This window comes from Phascolarctos cinereus, unplaced genomic scaffold, assembly GCF_003287225.1.
Source record: "Phascolarctos cinereus isolate Bilbo 61053 unplaced genomic scaffold, phaCin_HiC Scaffold_4;HRSCAF=312, whole genome shotgun sequence".
NCBI classification, from domain to species: domain Eukaryota; kingdom Metazoa; phylum Chordata; class Mammalia; order Diprotodontia; family Phascolarctidae; genus Phascolarctos; species Phascolarctos cinereus.
Genome location: NW_027555847.1, coordinates 469,551,210 through 469,570,463, shown reverse-complemented (window position 1 = coordinate 469,570,463; position 19,254 = coordinate 469,551,210). Strand labels below are relative to the sequence as shown.

General features: G+C 38.1%; 1 protein-coding gene across 1 annotated transcript in view; it reads left to right on the top strand.

The window, feature by feature from the left end:
* Positions 1–19,254, top strand: part of NKAIN3 (sodium/potassium transporting ATPase interacting 3) — a 376,233-nt gene that overhangs the window by 322,963 nt on the left and 34,016 nt on the right. Inside the window, exon 6 of the mRNA XM_078151776.1 lies at positions 10,009–10,092. Coding sequence (XP_078007902.1) covers positions 10,009–10,092 — 84 coding nt within the window. The remainder of the gene's footprint in view (positions 1–10,008; positions 10,093–19,254) is intronic.

Sequence of the window (19,254 nt, the reverse complement as noted above, 5' to 3'; positions counted from 1 at the left end):
TTGAATGTCGGTACACATTGGAACATCTGCCTTACTCACAGATTGTTGTTGTTCAGTCATTTCAGTCATGTCCAACTCATGGTGCCCACATTTGGGGTTTCCTTGGCAAAGGTACTGGAGTGGTTTGCCATTTCCTTCTCCTGCTTATTTTACAGATAAGGAAACTGAGGCAGGGTTAAGTGAATTGCTGGTAAGTGTCTAAGACCATATTTGAACTCAGGTCTTCCTGACTCCAGGTCCAGCATTCTATTCAATGCACATCCTAGTTGCCCTTATGATCCCCAGCACCATCATCAGACCCACAGATATAACCTAAAGATCCATGGCCTTTGCCATCTGGACCTTCCCTAAACCTTTAGTACTTCCTGGTTTTACCATCTGCCCCTACAGCTAAACATTCTCTTCTATATTGTCTCCTCCAACTAAAATACCCAATGGATAGTCTTAGACTTGTCGTAACAAGAAGACGAGAGTTCGAATACTGCCTCAGACACTCACTAGCTATGAGACCTTGGACAAGTCACTTAACTTCTCTTGACTTTAGTTTCCTCATCTATAAAATGAAGATAATAATAGCTTCTATCTCATAAAATCATTTTGAAGATTATGTGAAGATTGCTTTTCAAACCTTAAAACACTATGCAAAGACCAGCAATTACTGTTGTTGGTGCAATGTGGGCCTCTCAAGAACAGAGACTCTCAGTTTTTATCTGTATCCCCATCATTTAGCACAGTGCTTGCCCTATACTCGATGCTGACCCATGCATTCACTCACCTCTCCCTTGCTTTACATCTCTGTCTAAATAGGCACTGCATGGTTCCCTCTATTACTATCTCTCCTTACCCTTCTCCCTCTCTTTCACTATGATCAACTCTGATACTCTGGGCAAAGGGTGGGATATGGTTTGGGACAAAAATAGAGAATCAGAGACAGAGCTGGGATTAGCTCCAAAAACTCTGAACTCCGTCAGGTATGTCAGACAGCACTACCTTTCTGAACCCTGAGGCACAGTGACTGTATATCCAGTCACTTTAGATTCTGGCTCCTTCATTCCATTGTTCAGAAGTAAAGAGTCCGACCTTTTCAAACTATCTCCTCTTTTCAACCTTTCCTAACTTCCCAGGTCCAGGAAAAGATTTGAAGTTCTCTGCTTCAGAGTAAAAATGAAATGAGATGTAATAAAACATGCTCTTTGGTGTCATCTATCCAGCCTGAACAGTTCCGAAAGTTCTTAAAATTATTTACAACATCAGCACCACCTTCTTGAGTCAGCAGTATTTTACAGCCTGACCATTGAGGGAAACTATGATCGCCATCCTTCAGAGCTGCCAGAAAAGGAATCAACAGCATCTTTAATGCCCGGTCCACAGCAAGGAGTGTTGGCCCCCATACCTCTTCCCCACTGGGCAAGAGGAGCATTTTGAATGAAAATTTTTCACTGGGTAGGTAGCAGTCAGACAAAGAGGTGACCCTGCAGAGTAGTGCAACAACTTGAGAAAAACGATAGGTCTTGGCTGCCAGCTACAGCTAAAATAACTGGTTTCTTCTGTAAGCAGTCATTCATTATCAGTAGGATGCTACAAAATTCTCTCCAGAGTCTTTTAAGCTCCTCCCTGAAAGACTACTCTGCTCAACCTGTTGTTTCCTTTTTGTGACTTCACATCACACAATAGCTAAACAGCAATGTTAATGGCTTTGATAGGTGTGTGCTCTTAGAAGCATGAACAATGGCTCCTTTAGACATTATTCCTAGAGTTGGCAACTTATAAAATAAGCTCTTATGAGAACACTCTATCAGCTCCACTGAGCTGGAACACACAAGCTAATTAGTCTTCATTTTTGGTAGTCTCTGTTAAAAAAAAAAGTATTATGTTATTGTTCCTTGTTTCTTAGCATAGCAACAAGTAAGCATGCATGTAGCCTCAAAGATAGAGGTTCTTTAGCTGGGGCCTGTGAACTTTTATTTTAAAACATTTTGCTAACTCTATTTCAATATAAATTTTCTTTTATAATACTACATTTTTTAAAATTTTCTGCATTTAAACAGATTATGAAAAGGGTCTATGATACAAAAAAAAAAGGTTAGGACCTCTTCTCTATGGGGATTAAAAATAACCTCTATTTTAGTTAAACTTAATGAGGATATCCAAATCTGTGGGCCCCATAAGCTTTAACCCTCTCCCACTACAATCACCCGGGCTGATTACCTAGGAGATGCCATTAGCAGAGGCTTCATCATATCAATGTTCTAATTAGAAGCACAAGGGTATTATTATTCTACAGGCCTTGCAAACCTTAAAGCACTATATACATGCTAGCTACTACTATTCCTGCCCTTTTCCTAGCAAATTCTAACCATATAAACTTCTAATCCTAAAATTCAGAATCCTCCTCCTACCCTAGGTGAAAATCCTTTTCCATGTAGCTTTGGACTTGGAGTCAGAAAGACCTGAGTTTGAATTCCACCTCAGACAAGTACCAGCTTTGTGATGGTGGACAAGTTATTTAACCTCTCTTAACTCAATATCCTCCTCTTTAAAATGAGGGGATTGAATTCAATGACCTCTTAGATCTCAGTTTTAAACCTATGATCCTATGATCCAATGATCCTCTTCTTCCCATACCTGTCTAGCTCAGCCCAGTCAGCCAGCCTTCTCTGTTATCCACTTCTACTGTGACCTCTGAAGCCCTACTTTATTTAATAAAAATGAGGGATTTAATAAATCCCTTGTTATTCAAACTTTTCCTCATAGACTGCTTTCTGGGAGAGCTGTACCTAGACTGGAGAGACTGGGGCTTTGTTTGCTCCAGGGCAGAAAATGTAAGGAGTATTAAGAGCACAGTTCTGGGGGACTACTTCCTGCCCTGTTTGCCCTGTCCTCACAAACCCGGAGTCCCCAGATCTCCAAGTGAATTCTTGTAGGATTTTCTTGGCTCTCAACTCATTGGCATGGCTAAGATAAATGACATATATTGGGTTCTTAGAATACTTAGTTTTCTTCCAGGTTCACCATACATTTCTCCAAAACAACCCTTTCCTCTTTCCTTGTCGTTAAGGCTCTCTTCTTCCACAAATTATCTTGTGTTTGCCGATTTGTTTTACATGTTTTATTCCTCCAGTAAAATCTCTCTCTTTCCTTTACCAGCTAAACTTTTTAGAGGAATAGGCTATATTCAGGGCCTCTACTTCCTCTTTCCTCATACCTATTCATTTCTCAAGCCTTTAATCTTCTGAGCCTACCACCCTCCTAAAACAATTCCCTCCCAGGACACCAACGGCCTTTTCTTAGTTCTCAACCTCACTGACCATTTTACAGCATTTGACACTGTCAGCTGCTCTCTCCTTCAATATACCAGCCCCTCCTTTGGTTTCTGTAACATTGTTCTAGATCAGTTTTCTTCCTCTCTGTCTGACTTCTGATCCTCAGATTCATTAGCTGATTGGTCCTTCTCCCACTACCCAAATATAGTTGTGCTTAAATGTAGTTGTCCCCAAAGGCTTTGTCCTTGGTCCTCATGACACAGGCAAAGAATTCTAGAACTAGAATTGTAGGACCTGGTTATTATTCTACTACTTTCCTAATTCTTCTACTTTCTATCTGTATAACCTTAGAGAAGTTACTGAAATTCTCTGGTCCTCAATTTCTCCATATGTAAGATAAAGAGATTGGACTAAATGACTTCTAATGTACCTTCCAGTTTTAAATCTATAGACCTAAGCCCCTTTTCCCTTCACACTCTCTCCTTTGGTAATCTTGACTGTCCCCAAGGATTCAGTTTTGACCTCTGTGCAGTGATTGTCTAATCTACACATTCATCTTCAAACTCTTCCCTCATAAATTTCACTCCCATATTTCCAACTATCAACTGGTATTAAAGGCACTTCAAACTCAACATGTTGAAAATAAATCCATCATCTTCCCCCGCTACTCAACAGTTTCATTTTTGTTTTTGTATGCTCAGTACCTTGTACATGGTAGTAGATTAATGCATTTTTTTATTATTTAAATTGACCTCCCAACCTTTCTATTTTTGTTTATGGTAGTCCCATTCTCCATTGACCCAGCCTTGAAACCTCAGTCACCTTTGACTCTTCCCTCTCCCTTATCGATCCCTTGCAACCAATTTCCAAGTTCTGTTGATTTTTTTCCCATAGCATCTCTAATCTGTCTTCTCCCTAAGTATAACAGCCTCTTAACTGCCTTTAGTCTCACCTATCTCTAGCCTATCCTTCATGTTGCCAAAATTATTTTACTAAATTATTGTACTCCACTCAAATGACAGTGAGTTACTGATACCAATAGACAAAAATCAAACTTCTTAGCCTGGCTTTTAAGGTTCTATAACCAGATTCCAATTTAATTTCCCTCTTTATTCCATATTATTCCCCTTCTTGTGCACTATATTCCAACTAAACGGGACTATTATCTGTTTCCCAATTTCATTCTACCCTCTTACTACTCAACATTTATGAAAATTGCAACCATGTCTATAATAGCTTTCCTCAGTAGAAAGACAGTGTGATTTTGCAGATAATATTCTGAGACTGTATTCACAAAGACCCAGGTTCACATCTCTATCTCTGAGAGTTATGAGCGAGGTGGCTCAGGGGAATGAATACTGGTCCGGAAGTCAGGGAGTTGTTGTTATTGTTCATGTTGTTCAGTCATGTCTAACTCTTTGTGACCTGTGGACCACAGCATGCCAGACCCTCCTACCCTCCACTATCTCTTGAAGTCAGTCCAAGATCACGTTCATTGTTTCTGTGATATTGTCTATCCATCTCATCCCCTGTTGTCCTCTTCTGCTTTCAATCTTGCCCAACATTAGGGTGTTTTCCAATGAGTCCTGTCTTCTCATTATGTGGCCAAAGTTAAGCTTCACCTTTAATATCTAACCTCCCAATGAATGGCCTGAATTAATTTCTTTAGGTATTGACCGATTTGACCTCCTTGCTGTCCAAGGGACTCTCAAAACTCTTCTCTAGCACTACAATTTGAAAGTGTCAGTTCTGCAGCATTCAGCTTTCCTTATAGTCTAACTCTCACAGCCATGTATAGCTACTGGAAAAACCATAGCTTTGACCATATGGACTTTTGTCAGCCAGGCGATGTCCTTGCTATTTAGTATGCTGTCCAGATTTTCTATAGCTTTCCTTCCAAGGAGCAAGCATCTTTTAATATCGTGGCTGCAGTCACTGTCTGCAGTGATCTTTGAGACCAGGAAGATAAAATCTGACTGCCTTCCACTTATTCTTCCTCTATTTGCCAGGAAGTTATGTGACGAGTTGTTGTGATCTGAAGATAATTTTTTTTAATGTTAAGCTTCAAGCCAGCTTTTACACTTCTTCTTTCACCCTCATCAAGGGGCTAATTAATTCTCTTTCACTTTCTGCCACCAGAGTGGTATCATCTGCATATCTGAGATTGTTATTTCTCCTGGCAACCTTAATTCTGGCTTTTGATTTGTGCAGACTGGCATCTTACACAATGTACTCTGCATATAACTTAAATAAATAAGGTGACAATATACAGCCTTGTTATACTCCTTTTCTAATCTTAAGCCAATCAGTTGTTCCATGTTTGTTTCTAACTGTTGCTTCCTGGCCCACATTATAGGTTACTCGAGAAATAAGTAAGATGATCTGGTACTCCCATCTCTTTGAGGACTTGCCACATTTTGTCAGGAAGATCTGAGTTCAAAAGCGTACTCAGATTCTTCCTACTTATATGACCCTGTGCAAGTCACTTAACATCTCTATGCCTCAATTTCCTCATCCATAAAATTAGAGGTTGAAGTAGATGGCCTCTTAGGTCTCTTCCAGCTCTAAATAATAATAGTTAGCATTTATATAATACCTAAAGTTTGCAAGGTACTTTACAAATGTTATCTCATTTGATCCTCTCAACAACCCTGAAAGGTAGGTGATATTGTGATCCCCCATTTTACAGATGAGGAAACTGAGGCAGACAGTGGTGAAGTGACTTACCTAGGATCACACAACTAGGAAGTATCTGAGGGCACATTTGAATTCAGGTATTCTTGACTCCAGGCCTAGCACTCTATCTACTAAGCCACAGAGCTACCGATCTATGTTGAAAATATTTATTGAAGGCCCTCTACAATCTGAGACTACTTCACCTTTCCAACCTTATTTCACATTTTGCTCCACCCATACTCTTCTCTCTAATTAAACTAGGATACTTGTCCCCCAATCTTACCCCACACTTTTCCTGCCTTTGAAACTTTGCTCACTGTACCTAGAATGTCCTGTCTCTCTCTCTTCACCTGTTGAATTTCTATCTATCCTTTAAAGCAAAACACTTTCGAGGAAACTTCTTCTCATTCCTACTCCTCTGCCCCAGTGTGAGGGATCTTTCCCATAAACCCTTTCCCCAAATCTTATATTACACTTTTCTTTCACCTCTCTAATGCAATTATTTATTGTTTGGGATTATATATGATATTTTATCTACCAGACTATCAGCTCCATGAAAGCATGGATACAAATCTTGTTTAAACTTTAGATTATAAGATTTCAAATTTGAAGGGACCTTATGATCATTTTCTTCAACCCATTCATTTTACAAAAAAAGGAAACTAAGTCCCAGAGTTTCCTTTTTTATAAAATGAATGTATTAGTCAATGAACTCTGCTTCAATTTTTTTTACCTGTAAAATGAGCTGGAAAAAGAAATGGGAAACTACTCCTGTATCTCTGCCCAAATGGAGTGACAAAGAGTCAGATACAACTGAAATGACTGAACAACAACAAAGACCCAAATAATTTGCCCCAAACCACACAGCTAGTGAATAACAGAATCAGAATTTGAACTAAAATCCTTCAGACTCCAAATCCATTATATACCATCACCCTTGGTGCTTAGCATAATGCCTTTCTATGGAAAGAGTAGTAGAGTACTCAATGCCCTTAATGGACAGCATTAAGTACATAGTCACTGAATTGCATCCTGTTGAATGCAATTTCCCAAATTTATAAATCAAATCAATTAATATTATAAAATAAGTGTAACAATGCCAAGATACTTTCAGTTCTAATTTTTTTTTCATATTTTGAATCACAGATATCCTGAAGGCAGCAAAAATGAATGGAACTTCCTATTTTTTTTAAATGATAGCCATCTCTTATAAAATCTAAAGTATAGACATCATATTACAATAAAAATGGGCTTGTTTCATTATTAGTTCACTTCCCCCAAACACACACACAAAAACACACAAACACAGAAATATCTACACTGTGCTCACTGCAGAAGAAGACTCCTTTATAGAAGAGCTACACAGACAGGCAAAGAAATGGAGAATACAGTCAACAAAGATTTCTCTAGATATTACTTATAGATTTGCAGTAAGAACCAATCTCATTTCCATGGGGGCAGGAAGGCATTAGCACTTAGATTGGGTCTGAACCACACCAAGAAATACTCAGCTGTGGGCAATTCTTCTCTAGCTCCCAAGGAGCTAGAGCCTTCAAGTTTGCATGGCATGTGATGAATTATTTGTCACATGAAGCTGTCAGGGTCAGCAATCAGCAGCATTCATTATGCCCACCTTGCACATTTTTTACCCTGAAGACCAGCATGTGGGGAAGGGTGGGGAAATCAATCGTCTTTAAGATCTCTTTTGCTTATTATGTACAAAGCAAACTAGGCATGAGAGAACTGGGTGGGGAATTAAGTATGGCTCCAGAGTTCTGAATTATCGAAGGAAATTTGCTTTATTACCTAAGCTTTCCTATAGATAAATAGCAAAGTTTTGAGTGGTTGTGTATCTTTTACAAGGAGAAAACACAATACTGTTCTCATGCAGCAAGATATCACTATAAATATATAGTAACTCTTAAAATCCATCCATCCACTTGGTTAACATCCTGGTCAGAGATTTGGGGTGACTGGAGGGGGTAATTGCAAAGAGGCTCAATTATAATATTATTTCTTCTAAGAGATGGCTTGGCAGCTATGTACTCTGTTTAAGTTTGGCCCAGGAAATAGATTAGTAAGATCTAAAAGTAAAGGATATCCTTGCTGGCTCCTGAGCCAATGTTTATATGTAATATTTCACTTTCCCAGAATGGTAAAGAATAGGGTATTTTAAATGATCAGCTTTTTAAGATAACCAACACAAAATCATTTAGGTTCATTTTTTTTTAGTTATTTCCTCTCCCCACTCCCCACAAATCCTGCCAAGGATCCTCACAAAGACCAATTTATCAAAAATTAAAAGTATAATGAAGATATGATTAATGGAAATAGAGGGGAGGATCAGAAGCATTTGGTCAAATGCTTTGGAGAAAATAAGTAGGGATGTGGAAGGTAAAACAATAACTAAGAGCTTACACTTTGCTATATTAACATGACATAGTATTTTTCACTATGGTTAACCCCCAGTATAAAACACCTTGCTATTACATGGATGCAGTTATGCTGTAGACGAGATCGTGTCTCCAGGTATAAAATTACATTCAAGAAAGCACTTCTTTCCCCATAGTATAACCTCTTCAGCTCTAGAGCCCCTTCCTCAATTGCTCTTCCATTATAATTAGTCTTTAATAGTTTTTTAATGAAAATTAGAACATAGTCAATTTAGAATTTGATCTGCTCAGAGAAACAGACTCAAGATTATTTTGAGAGGAGATGAAGAGCGACTGAGGAAAATCCAAGCCCAAATCTAATTTCTAGTCTAGTTCTTATTAATGAAGGTCAATGTCATTTCACCTAAGTGATTGGCATTAGGATAGGATATGATCAAATCTTCGAATACATTTTGGACATATTGTGTGTGTACATAATAGGTTTATGTATTATATGTGTATATATAAACACAGAAATATATTTATATTATTGTATACAGACATATAGGTCTGCAAACGTAGGAATAGACGTAGAAAACATTTTAGGAACAATGAATGACTTGAGGGACTTATGATGAGTTTATGGAATTAAGAGCTAGAAAAATAGTGATCATTTAAGCCAACCCCCCTCATTTTGCATATACTGAAATTGAGACTTAGAGGGAGTAAGTAACTTTTCCAAGGTCACATAAGTATTAACTCAGACATGCACAAGAGCACTATTTGACTCATACCGGTTGAATATGTACTTATGTAATGTAACTTAATCCTAATTCAAGTTGATTGATAATTAGAAAACATAAGCACAGCTGAGCTTCAGTTGAAATAAATTAGAATTAGTGGTTGAAATGAGTAGTGGACAAGAATTTGAGTGACACAGAAGAGATTCAGAACAAACATTTAGAAAGAAAATTCTAACTCTAGGGGAAATGAGACTTCTGGTCACTTTACCAGGAGGTTATGAAAACTCTCTTGAATATTTTAAAGACAGTTAACTCTCTCTGGGATGTATTAAGGACAGTCCTATAATGAGTCAAAAAGATTTATCAGGTGACTTCTTGAGAGCCTTTTTAAAAACATGAACAAAACATATTAGGAAAAAGTGGATTATGGCATCTGTAGCAAAAAAGAAAAAAATTTGAGGCAGCTAGGTGATGCAGTGGATAGAGCACAGGCCCTAGAGTCAGGACGACCTGAGTTCAAATCTGGTCCCAGACACTTAACACTTACTAGCTGTGTGACCCTCGGCAAGTCACTTAACCCCTGTGCCTAGCCAAAAAAAATAAAGTTTTGCCATATAAAGAAAAAGGATATGTAAAAGACTATTCGGGGGCATCATAAATAAATTGATATTCTGATGTTATTTTGTCTTTTATCAAACCAATAAAAATGGGGGATCCTTTTTTTCAGTCTAAAAGCTCCTACATACTTTGAATGTCTCTTAAATTTCACCAGTGGTTTATTTATTCATTGACTTCATTGATTTTAGTCATGTATTAAAAACATTTATTTTCCATTTTATGATAAATTTCAGGCATGAATACCTTTTATTTCTGTATATTTTATTTTAAATTTTCAGTTTTATGTGTATTTTCCATTTCCATCTATATATTTATATTGGACTATTATATTTTCAGTTGACTTCATAGGTGGACTTGACACACATTCCTACCATCAGTCCCCCCAGGATCATGTTGAATTAAAGCCTGTTAAACCTGTAAGTAAGGTTGTGATGAGCCAGAAAATATTAATCCTTCTAACTCAGCCAGAACTAACCTGAACCACATGAATTTGAACAAATTGCTACTAATTTTTATATTAACTTATAATCATTGATATTAAAGACAGACCTTTCACATGTAGCATGTATTTTTTCAAAGAGAGATTATCTTTTCATTATCTAAATCATTTATTTAACTACAGGAAGAATAAAGGCCTGGTGTTGTTTAGCTTGCTGAAGGGAACACTTAGGATCATATCTTTAGAGCTAGAAAGGACCTCAGGGGTCATCTAGTCCAACACTCACATTTAAAGATGAGAAAACTAGTGGGAGCTAGGTGGCTCAGTGGATAGAGCACTGGCCCTGAAGTCAGGAGGAACTGAGTTCAAATCTGGTCTCACACCAAACACTTGACAATTACTAGCTGTGTGACCCTGGGGCAAGTCATTTAACACCAGTTGCCTTTAAAAAAAAAAAGATGAGAAAACTAGAAGAGGTTAAGTGAGTTGTCCAAGATCATACGAGCAGTAAGTGAGAGAGACAGGATTTTCCACCCCAACTTCTCTGACTCCAAATCCAGTGTTCTGTCCACGGTATCATACCATACCTCTACCAATCTCTGCAAATTGAGTCATTTATTATCTTCCAAGTGATGGAGGTGATGGCAAGAGCAGTGGAAAGGGATGATATTTTGCTAAGTGATGTATATTCATTCATTGAGTTTATAACATGTCATGTAAAAGAAAAGCCTAGATCACTTTTTTACCATAGATACAGCAGGAATAAGAAGGAAGGAAAGAAAAAGGGAAGTAATGGAAGAAAGGAAGAAGGAAGGAAGGAAGGAAGGAAGGAAGGAAGGAAGGAAGGAAGGAAGGAAGGAAGGAAGGAAGGAAGGAAGGAAGGAAGGAAGGAAGGAAGGAAAGAAGGAAGGAAGGAAGGAAATGAGTGAGGGAGGGAGAGAAAGAAGAAAAGGAAGGAGGGAGAGGGAGGGAAGAAGGTAAGTGAGTAGGTAGCTAAATAGACTGGTCTTTGAATAGACTTTGTAAGATCACATGTCAAAAAGCCCAAGTTAAAAATAGGTAGCATATCATAGACCAAAATTTTTCTGGGGAAGTTGGCTCAAGATGAATGAGAGATTTTCAAGAATGCAAGTCTGAAGACATAAATGCAGATGATGCCAATGAAGAAGAAAACATGGAGTTGTCTAAAGAGACCATTTTAGTGGCTCAGGGAACTCATTAACCAAAGCATATTTTAAAAAGACATTTATAGAATATGGAAGGAAGGGTAGATAACTGAGGATGAATAGTATGAATATAAAAGTGATCTTATAAGAATAATGTGAGGAATGACAAAGCCACAAATGAAATGAGGTTTGCAATGAATACTAATGAAAACATTAAAAACATGAATGATCTTTTAAAGCTATGCTGGGGGCAAGAAGAGAGAGGAAAACTGTCAAATAATGATAAGATGATAGAAAACAAGGTGTGACTCAACTCCTATTTTGTTTCTTTTTTTTTCTCTGCCAAGGAGAATAACATTCATACATGGAAGTATAGAACAAAAATTATTGAAAAGGAATTCAAAGCCATGAAATGATGATGGAAAAAGTGATGGATTTAGTATTAGAAGAGAACCTCGGTTTGAATTCTGGCTCAGCTTACTTGCAAACTGTGCGACAAGTCGCTTAAACCTTCTAGAACTTGGTCTCTTTATCTATAAAGTAAAGGGTTCAATTTCATAATGTTTAAATTGCCTGTCATCTCTGCATCTATGATCCCATGACCTTAGAGGAAGAGTTTTTAACCTTTTTGGTGTCATGGACTCCTTTGTTAATCTGATGAAATCCATGCACCCCTTCTTAGAATAATATTTTTAAATGCATAAAATGAAATACATCGGATCACAATGGAAATTACATTGAAATACAGTTACCAAATTAACAAAGTTTAACCACTCTAGATTGAGAATCCTTGCTTTAGAAATAATCTGATTCTTGGACAGCTAGACACTGCAGTGGATAGAGCACCGGCCCTGGAGTCAGGAGGACCTGAGTTTAAATCAGGCCTCAGACATTTGACACTTACTAGCTATGTGATCCTGGGCAAGTCACTTAACCCTGATTGCTCATCAAACAAAAAAAAAAAGGCAAAAAAAAATCTGATTCATATACATTTTACACATAAAGAAACCAGAACCCAGAAACAGTACAGGACTTGCCCAAAATCATATTGGTAGTTAGTTGAAGAGTCAATATTTGAATCCAGATCTACTGATGCCAAATCCTTTCCACTGTACCCCACAGTTTCACCCAGTTCTAAATTTACGATCCTATGATCCTGTAGTGAAGAAAACACCTAGTTATCTTCAATGAGTATAGATGGCTTCAGTGGCTCAGGTGAACTATACATCCCTCTCAGACTATTGCAGCAAACTTCTCTGAGGGCCTACACATCCTAGCTAGAACCTCTTCAGTTTTGACTTAAATTGGGGGTTTACATGGGATTGTTGGAGGACATATGAGGCGATCAGACTCTTGTCTATTTTCCTCATCAATTGGCAGCATAAGTTATACAAAAGGGTGATTCTGCGGTAAGCCAGTGGCCACACCAGAAAGTGAAGGTCGTCCCATACTTAAACCTTACACATCTGAAGCAAAATTTTTCATCGCAAATGACTTTTGTGGTTAGGCTAAAGGACGCACCTTCTGGTTTTCTCTGTGATTCTTTGAGATAAAGATATTTCTATTTGGCTTACAGCTTTCCTAAATACTACACAGTCATTGATCCATTCCCCCATTAAACATAATACAGGGGCCCAGTTTGTAGGCTGACAGCAGGAAAATGGCTTATAAGCATTTCCTTTATATACAGAAAAAGTCCCATCTCTGGCATATGTTGGTGACGCTCCATCAGTTTCCCTGCTTCACAGGGATTCTAAGGCAATAATTGTTGGGAAATCAAGGTGTTGTATGTTGGTTCTGTGCCCAGAACTGTTTGAAATTCCTGGCTTCCTTTCAGGCCAGGGTCAATAGAAAGGCCAAGTGATGGTTATTCCTTTCCTGGCCCTCTAATCCACTTGATCTTTCCTGTCTAAGGTTACCTTCCTTTCTCTTTGTAAGTATTTTGTATCTACTGATTTATTTATATATTATCTCCTTACTTAGTATGTAATCTCCTTTAAGGCAGGTGCTGTTTTTGTGATTTTGCCCTTTTTTGTGTACCCAGCACTTGGCATAGGCAGCTAGTTGGAACAGTGAATAGAGCAATGGGCCTGGAGTCAGGAAGACTCATTTTCCTGAGTTCAAATCTGGCCTCAAAGGAAGAGTAGGACATAACCGAACAACAAAAAACATCTAGCACAGTGCCTGAAGGCTGACAAGTAGTGTACAGTAATATTTGCTTACTGGAGGTAGCTAGATGACTGTGAATAGAGCACTGTGCCTAAAATAGGAAAACTGAATTCAAATCTGGCCTCAGTTACTTACTAGTTGTGTGACCCTGGGCAAGTCACTTAACTCTGTTTTGCCTCAGTTTCCTGATCTGTGAAATGAACTGGAGAAGGAAATGACAAACCACTCCAGTATCTTTGCCAAGAAAACCCCAAATGTGTCACAAAGATTCAGACAGGACTAAACAACAACAGTAAGTGCTTATCCACTGATTGATTGCTTAAAAGGGCAAAGGAAGGAGAAAGGAGTAACCTGTCTCACCCCACAGCTGATCTCGTGAATTTATCAGCAGAGAAGGATGCCAGGCCTAATGACCTTGAGCAGTAGTGAGTACTGTGGATGTATTCCTTAACTACCTCTCTTGAACCAGTGATTACATGTTAAAACATGCTATTAACAGATTAACCTTTGCTCAGGAATTTTGTTCATTACAAATTAGAGCATCATGCCTACAAAAAAGATTGGCAGGCAGTTACAGAAACCTAAAACCCTATGTTACCCATACCTACTCTGCCCCTACACACACACACACACACAAGCCTTCAGTGATTCTTCTTTGTTGTTAGTCAGTTGTGTTGGACCATTCTGTCCACTGGGGTTTTCTTGGCAAAGACACTGGAGTGGTTTCATTTCTTTCTCCAATGCATTAAGGCAAACAGAGATCGGCTTGCACAGAGTCCTATAGCTAGTGAGTGTTTGAGGCCAGATTTGAACTCAGGTCTTCTTGACTTCAGGCACTGACCCTATCCACTGAGCCATCTAGCTGCCTGATTCTTCATTGCCTACCAAATAAAATCCAAATCTTTCAAGACCTTCCACAGTTTACCTTAAGCCAACTTTTCTAGTCGCCTCCTCGCTGTCCCCTGTTACAAAATTGATGCTCCTACCAAGTTGTGCTTCTTATAATACCTGAACGTACTCCTTCTTTCCTATCTGTACTCAAGTTATTCCTTCTGCCTTTGTTTTCTCTTGTCTACTCCCCTCCAGTCCTGAGTATCTTATGCTTACCAGGCATCAATCTTTTCCTGATCCTCCCTATCAGAAGCTATTTCTTACTGCTCCGAGCTTTCACAGCACTTAGGTCTCTCATTCTTTGTACCATTACATTCTTCAGTACTTTAGAGCTATTTGGGCATATGTCTTATCTCACCTTTTAGGCTTTATTAAGCACTAGGGACACGAAGATGAAAAGGCACAGTCCCCACTTTAAAGGAGATTGTAGTTTAATAGGAGGAATAAGGCATGTACATAAATGAGACTGAAACAAAGTGGTCAATCAATGTGATCAGGACAAATGTGAGGAATCAGACTTTATTTGCAGCTGTGAGAACTGAAGAGCCTTCATGGAGAAAGCAGAACCTGCAGTGAGGCTTAAAAGATGAAAAAAAGATTTTAACAGGAAAAGATAAGGAAAGAGTTTATTCCAGGTACGTATGCCCAGGCAAATGCATAGGGAACGGGAAAGATATCATAAGGTGAGACTGAGAAACATCTAGTGGAACGGGAAGGGGGAGGAGAAGAGGAAGGGAAGGGAAGGGAAAAGGAAGGGAAGGGAGAGGAAGGGAAGGGAAGGGGGAAGGGAAGGGAAAGAAAGGAAAGGAAAGGGGGAAGGGAAGGAAGAAAGGAAGGAAGGGAAGGGAAAGGAAAGGAAGGGTAAGGGAAAGGGATGGGGAAGGGGAAGAGAGGGAGAAAAAGAAGAAGCAAGGGAACAATGAAGCAAGAAAGAAATGTCTTTCACTGAAAAGCTTGATGAGAATAAACACCCATCTACCTGAGAAGGTTTACCTAGAGCACGGCTTGAGAGTAAAAAGGTCAAACATCTTTAAAAGGAAAGAGTTGCATTAGACATAATTAAAGTCTTGTTCAGCTGTGAGGTTTTAGGGAGGGATCAAATGTCCACTCAAGGTCACCTGGGGGCCATGATTTAGCTTTCCTTTTCTCCTTAACAAGCATATTCATTGTTTGAGATGTGGAAGGCATTCACTCAGCTGTAGGTGGCATACAGCTACAGGATGTGGAAAGCAATAAAGCAAGCTTCTGTTTTGACAGATTATGTATATTATGTGTCAGATGGATATGAATATACCCTTTGTCTATGAAGGGAGCAAGAATTTCAAGGATCAAAGTAAATCTGAATTAAAGCCAATGGGTGGGAAACAATTTAGTCAGTGAACTGTGCCACCCACCGGTATGCAAATCCTGCCAGCATTTATCTGTTCTGCATCAGCCTGCCTGCTTGGTTTCTTTTAATAAGCCACTTACTATTTTACTCAATTGTAAATGGTCCAGTAATGCTATAATGCCACCCAGTAAGCTCAAGGGAAAAGCCTATCTTTTGTTCTGAATAGTCAGAGGTGGAAATGAACACTGGTTTTTAACTTTTATTAAGTCTCCTTAATCTTCTTGAAGCATAAAGCTAGGCTTTCTGAGACTAGGTCTTTGCTCATAAGACCAGGAGAATTCCCCTCATACCTGCAGGTACCACTGCTGAATAGGAAGCTTTATTGGGATTAGAAAGGCAGCCTTATTTAGCAGGGTTGTTCCTTGTTTGTCTCCCCTAAAGTCTTAATTCAGGGCCTCAAAATGGCCGAATACAGGTCCTGAATGGTGGAAAGCCAGACTGATGGAGCATAAATCCCGTCAGGTGCTACCAAGCTAAAAAGGCTTTGAATATAGGTCCAAACTGTGTGTCTTTCATCTATGAGTTAGCCTAGTTAAGCCTACTTCATCATCAAAAAGCAACCACTAGATATAATACATATGTGATATATATATATATATATATATATATATATATATATATGTGTGTGTGTGTGTGTGTGTTTATATATATTATATATATACATATACATACATACATCATTATGGATTGTTCAGCTCTATATCTGTATCTCAAAAGATCAGCCACTAGATTTTATGTACTTGTGTGTGTATCTATGTCTATGCAGAGTTAGATAGATAGATATCCTAGTGGCTGGCCTTTTGAGATATATAGATACAGACACAGAACTGAACAATACCTAATGATGTATGTATGTGTGTGTATATATACTATGTGTGTACATATGTATGTATGTATGTATACATATATATTCTGCAATAAAGATTCCGTATTAAGGCATGGAGGAGTTATAATCTGAGGAAGGGAGAGAAAAGAGTTCTTTGAAGTTTTACATATTTAACTTGCTTTTCTTGGGATAAAATTAAAATCCACATTTTTTTAAGGGGAATGTCCAAATTTCTTGGATGTGAGAAGGGGGAATGGGGTTTCTGGGCCATAAGAACTAGTCAGGATTATAAATTAATAGATTTGAAGCTAAAAGGTAACTGAGAGGCCATTCTCTCATTTTATAGATAAGGAAGCTGAGGCCCACAGTGGTTAAGTGATTTACTTGTCTAAGGTACAGGAAATAAATAACAGAGGAAGTATTATGAACCAGGTCCTCTGACTTCACAGCTAAAATCATTTCCATTGTATTATGTGAATAAGTCATGATTTTGTAGGTATGATTACTCCTCTCACCTACAAAAATCACAATTCTTCATGCTTCATAAGATGCAAAAATATCATTCCCTAATGACTAATATTCTGATAATAAACATCTCCACACTCACTAAAGCTGGTGCTTTTAGATAACAGCAGGAAAACAATCCATCAACAGGCCCTTACTTGAATTTGTACCAGCTTTATATTACATTTGAATTACTAGCTTTGTAGAACCTATCAGAACTTGTTCTCCCCTGACATAGCCTTCATGGAGCCAAGATCACCTTTTCCATGTTGAGGCACTGGGCAAGATTTTGGTACAGCGATACTCTTGTATTCTTATATTATTCATGCTATTTCTCTTTGTCCAAGGGATTCCATTGAATATCTTATTCAGAAAGCATTTTAAACATTTTCTCTAACTTTAGAGGAAAAAAAACAAGAACTAGAAGTTGGATGTGGCTTGCTATTTTCTTATGTATAAAGTAGCGATTGTGATAAGTAAATCAACTCAAAGTGAGATAAACTATATGCCAGAATTCACTCAAAGATGACACAACTCATCAGAAATAATACCAACTACGGCAGGTTCTGGTAGAGTTTAAGGAAATTTCTCAAACAGTTTTTATGAGTCATGCTTGAATCTATAAAATCCATTGTTTTACTACCAAAATGGTTAATAATAAGATTGAAAATTATTATTACAATTGAGCTTTTCCCTCTATGTTCACTTTCCTTCTACTTTACATCTATCATGCATATGCCTATTTATTTACATATTATTTCTAGCACAGCATCCACCTGCCCCTTACTATCTGGATTCTTTGAGAGCAGGAACTGTTTTGTACTTTTGCCTTCTTTGCATCCCTGGCACTTAACACATTGCCTGGCACATGGTAAGTGCTTAGTAAATGCTTGTTGATTGATGGATTGATCATGTTTAGGAATATAGGATCCATAGGGCAGCTAGGAGGTGCAGTGGATAGAGTACCGGCCCTGAAGTTAGGAGGAGCTGAGTTCAAATCTGGCCTCAGACCAAACACTTGACACTTACTAGCTGTGTGACCGTGGGCAAGTCACTTAACCCCAATTGCCTCAAAAAAATAATAATAAAAAGAGAATATAAGATTCAACTGTGCTTTTGGGCAACTACGTAGTACAGTGGAGAGAGCACTGAGCCTGCAGTCAGAAATACTTAAGTTCAAATCTAGTGACAGACACTAGCTGTGTGAACTTGGGAAAGTCACTTAACCTCAATTTCCTCAAATGTAAAATGGTAATAATGTGTGTGTGTGTGTGTATGTGTGTGTGTATGTGTGTATGCATACATATATGTGTGTGTGTGAGATAGATATCCATGTAAGGACCATATGAGATTATTTGGTATGCATAATGGAGAAAATTGACCATCTTCTGATCGTTGATATTAAACAAGAAATAAAGCAAAGATATGTGTGCTCACCAAAGATATTTGCCATGCTTGTGGATGATTTTCAGTTGAAAGAGATTCTCTGTAGATGATAAAGTTCAATTTCTGGCAAAAGCAAAAAGGATAGTAATTTTTATCTTGTCTTAATGATAATGTCATCCTTTAAAAGGTAGCAGAACTAAGACAAAGGAATTTTTATTCTACATTTGATTTTCACCAAGGAAGTACTGGTTGCTGAGGTGAAAATCATGGGACCTTGGCTAGGGTATAAAAGAAATGATTACTTCATCTTAGAATTTCGGAAATTTTTGTTTGAAAGTCCAGAATTTAAATTTGCGCCACTAGTGATTAATTATTTTTTAATTTTTTAAAAAGATAACTTTTAGGTTAGAGCATAGGGATACATGAAAGGACAAAGCTAGCTTGAAAGATACCTAACGATTTGCTATGAAATTGTACAAAATAACAATGATCATTAGGGGGCCTTTCACCTATATTGAAACCTTCTTAAGGTTTTTTAAAATGTTTTCTATGCAGCACTTATTAATTCTAAAAATCTATCATGCACATAAGTGCCAAAGACTTTGCATGAAGTTCGTTATTTCATAGGGCCATTCATGCTCTCTGATCCCATTTTACCCTGATCATTAACAGAAAGAGGTTATAGGCAATATCTACTCCACCTGGTTACTAGCAAGTACCTCAGGATCTCAGAATCCTATCTCTGTCACTTACTATATGATGCAAGCTGGGCTTTTGACCTAAAAATGCAGCTTTTACCATGTTACACTCC